Source organism: Stylophora pistillata, chromosome 2 (genome assembly GCF_964205215.1).
Source record: "Stylophora pistillata chromosome 2, jaStyPist1.2, whole genome shotgun sequence".
Classification (NCBI taxonomy): Eukaryota; Metazoa; Cnidaria; class Anthozoa; order Scleractinia; family Pocilloporidae; genus Stylophora; species Stylophora pistillata.
The window spans coordinates 23,068,629-23,077,270 of NC_142520.1; the positions used below are offsets into that span (position 1 = coordinate 23,068,629).

At 38.1% G+C, this 8,642-nt stretch overlaps 1 protein-coding gene, 2 long non-coding RNA genes and 1 pseudogene across 4 annotated transcripts in view; 2 read left to right on the plus strand and 2 right to left on the minus strand.

Moving 5' to 3' along the window:
• The window catches only part of LOC148737851 (uncharacterized), a 161,881-nt pseudogene that overhangs the window by 126,659 nt on the left and 26,580 nt on the right, over positions 1–8,642 (minus strand).
• Positions 907–4,968, plus strand: LOC148737861 (uncharacterized). 2 transcript variants are annotated; one of them, XR_015996692.1, is made up of 4 exons: positions 914–1,423; positions 3,116–3,151; positions 4,398–4,465; positions 4,868–4,968. It is a non-coding gene; the product is annotated as an uncharacterized LOC148737861 (long non-coding RNA). The 2 variants fall into 2 exon arrangements; XR_015996691.1 differs by having other exon boundaries at positions 907–1,423; positions 3,116–4,465.
• LOC148737862 (uncharacterized) lies at positions 2,566–6,725 on the minus strand. The gene is made up of 2 exons (XM_088748890.1): positions 6,323–6,725; positions 2,566–4,278 (listed from the first exon to the last, which is right to left on the minus strand). The coding sequence occupies exons 1-2, from the start codon at positions 6,328–6,330 to the stop codon at positions 3,318–3,320; spliced, it is 969 nt and encodes a 322-aa protein (XP_088605016.1). The 5' UTR covers positions 6,331–6,725; the 3' UTR covers positions 2,566–3,317.
• The window catches only part of LOC148737863 (uncharacterized), a 10,171-nt gene continuing 9,265 nt past the window's right edge, over positions 7,737–8,642 (plus strand). Inside the window, exon 1 of the long non-coding RNA XR_015996704.1 lies at positions 7,737–7,920. This is a non-coding gene — a long non-coding RNA (uncharacterized LOC148737863). The remainder of the gene's footprint in view (positions 7,921–8,642) is intronic.

The following is an 8,642-nucleotide window of genomic DNA, read 5'->3' on the forward strand; positions in this document are numbered from 1 at the left end:
AAAAAAAAAAAAAGAAAAAGACTGCTACACGATACTTTTCCCGGGAAAATCTTGATCCATTGTCATTGACGCCGGGTCTCGTCTTTCTCATTGGTTTGCGGTTTCAGGAGGCGAGATAATCTCCTGGTGTGGCGCAAGTTGTTTACAAACCTTTGGGAGCTAAAATCTCGCATTTGATTTTGAGAGGAATACATCCACTTTGAACGAATTTATAGGGTATGTAGACTTGACCAATTTTCGTGAAATTTCGCCAAAACATTCCCGGGATGATGACGAACAAAAGTTTCTCAGGAAATTTTGATCTTTTAAATATTTTTTACGTGGTGTCCATTTACGCAAAACGCTTCGCATATTTTTCGCTACTCTAACTTTAGATGCGAATATCCAGACAACCAATCAGAATATTGGAAAAGCCTGACACACTTGTGTTGATTGATACCTTGTGAATGAGACTAGGCAGCCATTTTTCTCGTGCCGCGGGATCCGATACCTGATAAATTCAATAGAAAAACACTCGGTCGTTTCACGCCTTTCCGGCTCCTGACACTTCCTAAGTGAAAAAATCGCCGAAATTATATTTTTATCGTAAATTGCATTTATTAACCTTTGTTTTGATGTCTAGTTTGTTAGGGTTTTCTTCCAACTAGCGCGCGTACGAATTTTCTCCCGAAGGACATCCGCGAAGGTAGGAGGTAACCTTAATTTTTGGGCTTTCAGGTTGGGCGCTTATTTGAGGCTGGGCGCTTATTTGAGGCTGGGCGCTTATTTGAGGCTGGGCGCTTATTTGAGGCTGGGCGCTTATTTGAGGCTGGGCGCTTATTTGAGGCTGGGCGCTTATTTGAGGCTGGGCGCTTATTTGAGGCTGGGCGCTTATTTGAGGCTGGGCGCTTATTTGAGGCTGGGCGCTTATTTGAGGCTGGGCGCTTATTTGAGGCTGGGCGCTTATTTGAGGCTGGGCGCTTATTTGAGGCTGGGCGCTTATTTGAGGCTGGGCGCTTATTTGAGGCTGGGCGCTTATGGTAACCCATTCTCCCTGAGGTCATACCGCTGACAAACGCCAAGATGCCCCTAGGCTCGAGTTTGAACTATCCCACGCCGGCAAAGATCCTTGATTTACTGGCTTCGTGCACGCCTTCAGCCTTATCTTTTTCTCCCTTCGATGTTTTTTTAATTTTTAGCAACCACAGCGTGTTCCAACTTGATATGACAGCTTAGACTTAGTTATGGCTTAGAGAGGAAACCAGCAGCTACAGCCACAATGGTACGCGTGTGTCGAGAATGGCAGTCGTTTTAGAAGTTGCTTAACGAGAATGTAGTGGAATACATCGCATAAACAATCCATTTCTGTTACATGATGACACATCTATGCTTTTGAAATGATACCGGTTGCTACGTTGTTTACAAGGCAAGAGTCGAGAGTCGGGTAAGTACGTGACTAATTTCAGCTGAATTTTAAAAGTTCACATTTCAACTTATGTTACAAGTAAGCTAGTGCCACGTATTCTTATTACAGTATCATACATGCCAAGCAAAGGTTTTGATTACCCTCCTGTCCAATAGCCAAAGGGTTTTGGGCGGAATTACGCGAAACAATTCCATGGTTAAATAAATTTGGCCCCAGCGTTTCATTATTCAATAACTATTTACAATCAGGCTTGTTTACTGGAGGTTTGAGATGGATCCAAAAACGAACGCAGCTCCTCTAAGGATTTGGGAAATTTTTCTTCATAAAGTTCCCTGTGAAATCTGTGTCACTACGTTCCGAAAGTAAAGATGACCCATGATCTGACCTTGAACTGAGTTCACTTGCAAACGAGGATACGTTCTTAATTTACTTTGATTTGGAGTCTGGCCCAGTTACAACGCCGAATTTTTCTAGGACACGAAGAAGCTAATCAACTACTTTAACCAAGTACATCAAAAGATCGATTTTTAACTCTGTCATGTTGGTTCGTTCCGAAGATTACCTTTTTCTTGGATTAAAAATTAAAGCTAATTTTGATAAGTAACTGGCGTGACCAAGCAACTATCATTATGCATTGTTTGCGGTATTATTTGTCTCCACATTTCTTATTCAATAAACAATTTAAAAAGAAAGCTCCTAACTGGTTCAAGGCCTTTTCTTGTTATTTCCATAATATTAGGTAAATCTTAGTCAGTAGGGCTCAATGTTTTGACCCTGTGAAAAGGTTATTCACTTGAAAAACCAGTGTAAGGGTGGCCCCTTATTTTTTTTCAAGGTGAGAATTAAGTACAGTGATCTACGTATGCTGTTCCACGGTGAAACCAAAAGTTGACCTTTTCATTTGCCAAATATTGTTTATAAATTATTGTAATTCATTGTGAGGTCCAAACAATGGATGCAAGTTCAGAATCTCAACCACTGAACTTTATCATTTGGTTAGAGCCATTTGAAAGACAAATTACCAGATGAAGTAAAAGGAAAGAAACATAGAAATGTAATGCCACATTAGCCATGATGCGTGGAGGTTATGATTTTGATGGATCTTCATTCATTTATCTCATGCATTATGAAGAATTGAAACAACTCAGAAGGCAGAGATGTTTCTGTACTTTCCATTTCGTATTTATTCGCTCAGGAGAAAAGGCACAGAAATTTTAGCAATCTGTAGTAATTTAACCATATTGCATAACCAAGTTATAAAGGAGAAGAGCTTGAATATCCAGCCCAGGAGAGGTAGGAGATGACTTGGCTTAGTAAAAAATGTATTATCAAAAACCAGGTAATTGCCAAGTCAATTAGATAGTGGAATTATCACAACCTTGGAAATATGTTAAGAGTTCATTTATAAATTTTAAAATAGGAAGAACATTGTTTATCCTGAGATCACTCTCTCCGCTGATGGGAAACATTGAAATCAAGGTTAAAATTCAGAAAAGGAGTATTTATGCACCCATTATCAACAGCTATTTTTTTATGAAAGGCAAGTAAAGCAAACAGAATCAACTTCTTAAAATAGTTTCCACTTGATTAAAGTTCAGGGTGATATTTAAAAAATTATACAGCACTCAATGGTTCCTTTTCACTCTCATTTAGATTTTTTCCTCATTTAGTGGTACCAGTGACTTGGCTAATATATTTGTTCTTTTACAGAAATTTGGACAATTCCCCTGGAGCTTTATTCCAAAGGTTAGTATGATTGTCCCTTATTTTGTATCTATAGTTCAACTTGCTTATAATACTAAGACTCATAGTGTTTATTGGAATTAAATTTGCTGCAAATCTAAAGCTATCACTTGTAGAGGATCCATATACCTTGACTGGCCCCAAATTAAATGCTTTCTTTTTAGCTTGTTTAGGATACTACTCTTAGACTTGCTGAGGATACTGGTCTTTGACTCGCTGAGGATACTGGTCTTTGACTCGCTGAGGATACTGGTCTTTGACTCGCTGAGGATACTGGTCTTTGACTCGCTGAGGATACTGGTCTTTGACTCGCTGAGGATACTGGTCTTTGACTCGCTGAGGATACTGGTCTTTGACTCGCTGAGGATACTGGACTTTGACTCGCTGAGGATACTGGGCTTTGACTCGCTGAGGATACTGGGCTTTGACTCGCTGAGGATACTGGTCTTTGACTGGCTGAGGATACTGGGCTTTGACTCGCTGAGGATACTGGTCTTTGACTGGCTGAGGATACTGGTCTTTGACTCGCTGAGGATACTGGTCTTTGACTCGCTGAGGATACTGGTCTTTGACTCGCTGAGGATACTGGTCTTTGACTCGCTGAGGATACTGGTCTTTGACTCGCTGAGGATACTGGGCTTTGACTTGCTGAGGATACTGGACTTTGTAAGTCTGGCTCATTGAGAAGAAGTCTGGTTGACTCGCTGAGAATAATTCTGGTTGGCTCGCTGAGAACAAGTCTGGTTGGCTCGCTGAGAATAAGTCTGGTTGGCTCGCTGAGAATAAGTCTGGTTGGCTCGCTGAGAATAAGTCTGGTTGGCTCGCTGAGAATAAGTCTGGTTGGCTCGCTGAGAATAAGTCTGGTTGGCTCGCTGAGAATAAGTCTGGTTGGCTCGCTGAGAATAAGTCTGGTTGGCTCGCTGAGAATAAGTCTGGTTGGCTCGCTGAGAATAAGTCTGGTTGGCTCGCTGAGAATAAGTCTGGTTGGCTCGCTGAGAATGAGTCTGGTTGGCTCGCTGAGAATAATTCTGGTTGGCTCGCTGAGAATAATTCTGGTTGGCTCGCTGAGAATAAGTCTAGTTGGCTCGCTGAGAACGAGTCTGGTTGACTCACTGAGATGTTTGGTATTGCTATAATAAAAAATTATTTCAGCCAAATTTTCTGAAATAGGGTTAGTTGTAGTGGGAGTATGTCTTTCTGTCATTAGAAAGACATACTCCCACTTGTTTTTTGCTCTTTTTTTCCCCAGTACAACTTTCTGATGTCAAGTAATGGATTTTTACATTGTAACAATGAAGCTGTGAATGAATAGAGGTGGTAGGTGTGAATGATTTAAATCCTATTGTGGAATTTTAAGGTAACATACCCCACCTTTCCTCCCCCCCCCCAAAAAAAAAAAAAAAGGAAATAACCAGAATACTAAATGCCAAGTTGTCAGCCCTTTCTCTTACAAGTTAGTTGATTTAGTTCATAACTTCCTCTCCTTTTTCTTTAATTCCCTTCCTTGCCATGGTTATAATCACTGCCATTTCTGGGTTTACCTTATTTATCATTTTTGGCCTAGAGTTCCTTCTTGTCTCTTGGAAGTCAAATCATCCATCTAGAAGGCCTTTTTTAGTTGAAGATTGTTTCATCTTCCTATTACCCATGCCTGTCATCTTAAATTGACTTTCACTCAAAATTCACACCTAACTCTTTGTATTTGTTTCTCTTCCACAGTTGATGACTGGGATGGGAATTCACAGAAATGCAAACCAATGATATTTATCATGTGTTAAATAAATAAATCTTGAATATTAATAAAAAATCATCGAAATGTACTGGCTGACTTTTGCAAAATAGTTATTGTAGCATGGAAAAAAAAAAGGGAGATAATAAGAACCATCTGAATTAAATTAAGTAAGTTTAGATCCTAAAAGTGATTACAGTGAAGGAACAATGTCTGATTCAGTTAATAGCAAATCAGTTCTTGAAAATCTTGTAAGAAATAATAATGAATGCACAGGGTTTTCAATGAGGTTTTCAGTTTTTTTTATGACATGTATTTTTAACCCACTAAAAGGTCAAAATATGTGTATTGCCTCTTGGTATCTAATGGAAGTCAAATCCCTCTAATTGAATATACTAAAACTGTAAATAGTACAACTTCTCTTGTTGTGGCCATCAGCGATATTCAATATTCAGACATTTTTCTATTAAAAACAACATGAACTATTGAAAAGTAATATTGCTTCAATCAACTGATTTGCAAAAACTCCCCTTGGGTGAACATTTTGCAACAAACTTTGACTCGATATCAATAATAGATAAAAAATTCCCTTCTCCTTGCAGTTAAAGGCAAGTACATTACCTACTCATAGTTCATAAAAGCCTTGAAAGTCTTTGAAGATGCTTGAATTCAAAAATTACAAATTCAAGGTCTTGAAAGTACTTGAATTTGAGGACTAGAACTTGATTTTTGCAATGCTTTCTCTTAACAATTTTCAAGTAAAAAATTGCAGTACTTTAATAGAAAAGCTGAGAAATAATGTTAAATAATTTTTAAACTTTCTTATGCAAACCTTTCCAAAAGAGGTCCTTCAATTTATCTAAAATTTGGCAAAGTCATTGAAAAGCCCTTCAATTTCAACCTTTAGCACCTGTAGGAACCTACTCCTATTATTTTGATTATTGTCTAGTGCCATAACAACATTCATTACACTCCAGCAGGCAAAAAATGAAAACAAGTAGACTTATTCATGATTGGAAATGAAAAAATTTCGTAACGACAGTAACAATGGCAACAGGGCAGTCTCCTAAAGATAACTCCAGATGTTCGATATAGAAAGCCAAAGTTGAAGCAGCTATGCGTCTACTTAAAGGGAAAAAAAAGTCTAAAACAGCAAAATATGATGAAACATTCCTTGCATAATGAATACGAAGTTTCAGCATTTAATTTTTATTTATCAAAATGTACATCTTTCATGGTTTTAATTTCTGGTTTCCCTCTCGTTGTGGAAAGATGAAGTAACTTTAGTAATGGGATAGGATCCGATTCAAGATTTCAACTTAATTAATTAGTTAATTAATTAGTGCTACTTTATGTGCTGAAATTCATGCTAGAAGCTCTATAAAAATATCGGTTAAGGCCTTCCCTGCACTTTATAATCCCAAGAAAAAGAAAATAGAGATTACCTTAACATATTGCAGCAAAATCCCAGCTTATCTTGAACCTAAAACTTTACCCTGGAAAAAAAATATATACATCCGCGCATGCGCCAAGAGCAAAGTTTGGCACACGAGCATTCTTTCGCAAAACGACTCTCGTTTCGTCAAACGAGTCTCGTTTTTAAAAATGAGTGTCGTTTCTACAAACGAGTCTCGTTTCTAAAAACGAGTCTCGTTTCTAAAAACGAGTCTCGTTTCTAAAAACGAGTCTCGTTTCTAGAAACGAGTCTCGTTCCTAAAAACGAGCCTCGTTTCTATAAACGAGTCTCGTTTCTATTCACAAACAAACGAGTCTCGCTTTAAATCGTTTATCGAGTGACTTATAAATCGTGACGATTTAAAATCGACTCGTTGCCCAGAAACTGTGAGTGATCCCGCAGTTTTTTGGACTCTTTTAAATAGAAAAAAAATTATTCTCATAAGGTCATCAACTTAGGGCAGAAACAATTAAAATGCCTTTGGCTTTTCGAATATCAAGGCTATCTTCGGCTGCAAGTTTCTTTAAGGTTACTTCCTACCTTGAAAAGCCGAAAAAAAATGTTCTTTTATTGGACTAGATTAAAGTTACACATTTTACCTAACGTTTACAAAAAGAAAAATTTAAAAATCTCAAAAGGCATCCGACTTATTTAGGAAAACGTATTTTCAAATAAAAGTTGATAAATAAGGAAGGCGTCATAATCTGGTAAAGAGGTGAACCCCCGGCGGGAATATTGGCGGCAACTTCATGTTATTTCCATATTTTGTTAACATCGCGCACTTATCAAAAGCCACACGTGGAGGTCCTCTACTAGTGGAAAGTCTTTTCTCAAAAAACATAAATCAAAATTAAAGAGGAGACCCCGAGCAAAGAAAAAAAAAATGGTCCAAAGAAGAGAGAAATGGCACCATTTTGTTAAGGGGAAAAAAACAGTCACGGCACTCCTCTCCACGCTGGCATCCAGACTGCAAAGAAAACAAGAAAGCGCCATCAAATCTACATTTGTCCTACATAAGGTTAAAAACGAAGTTCCTTTAATAAGCAAGTACCGGTCTTGATACCAAACATAGGCAATCGCCTCCAATCGTATGAAATCAAGGGATCACATTTGGTATCTGGGCAACCGAGCTCGGTTCATGTTCACCGTACTCGAATAGCGATTCGAGTACCAGTTCAAACCAACCTCGGATCAACGAGCTCGAAATGCGGTCAATTCTATTCGAGCTCGATCCAACTATATCGTGCTCGATCAAAAAGACGAGCTCGACAAACTCCATCTGTTCTAATCGAGCTCGGTTTCTTATCGAGCTCGGTTTGCCTCGCGGTATTGGTTTCATATCGAGCTCGGTTTGGTATCGAGCTCAGTTTAATCTTCTTTCAGCAAATGAGAGGTAATCTGGTACCAAGACTTGGGAGGGAGCATGGGACGAGCGAGAATGGCCATGATTCTGGCAAACTTGTTGAGTTTAGTTCGTTAATTTGGGACTTTGTAGAAATATGTTTTCGGTGGAATTCGAAAGAGAAAACACAACAGGAGCAAATAATGATTTAATTCTGCTAAGGAGATGAAGGGAAGGACACTAAGGTGAGCACTGGCTCTTTCTACTGCATTGTTTTAGGGGAGGGTGTTGCTACTCGCTGGTTCATAGTTTTTAATAACGTTTTGTTCAGTTTCAAACTTAAGCTCAATCCCGGAGTGAACATTTCTCGGTTATTTTTAATCTCAGTACTGTAACAAGAAATTTTTTCCCTCCATTTTTCCAACCCTGTGTTTACCACACAAAGTATACATAACAGCATGCAACAATACAAACAATCTAATTTTATTGTAGAAGCTCAATACACTTTAGTGCTTCTGTTTTAATTGGTCATTTGTAGCTAGGAAAAGAAACCCAAATCCTATGTAACATTAAAGTGTTTTGGAGAATATGGCCAAAAAAATCTGAAAAGAAATGTCTGCATTGAGTCGAGATTGATTGAGAAACCATAACGGTTGCTAATGCAGATTAGAAAAATACTTTATGAGAACTATATCAGGCTAGGTTTTAAGCATATATGGCGAACAATAATATTCGGTTGTAAGTTGTATTATCTTTATAAATAAGCCATGAAGGTGAACACTAACATTCGGTTGTAAGTTATATTAGTTTGATAAATAAGCCATGAAGGTGGTAAGACCAAAATATTTTCATAAAACAATCAAAACAAACAAACAAACAAGTAAACTAACAAGCTTTTCCTGCAAGGATGACAAATGGTATTGTGTAGCAGTTTGTACTGTAACCAATGAATTTCAGTATTTTCATA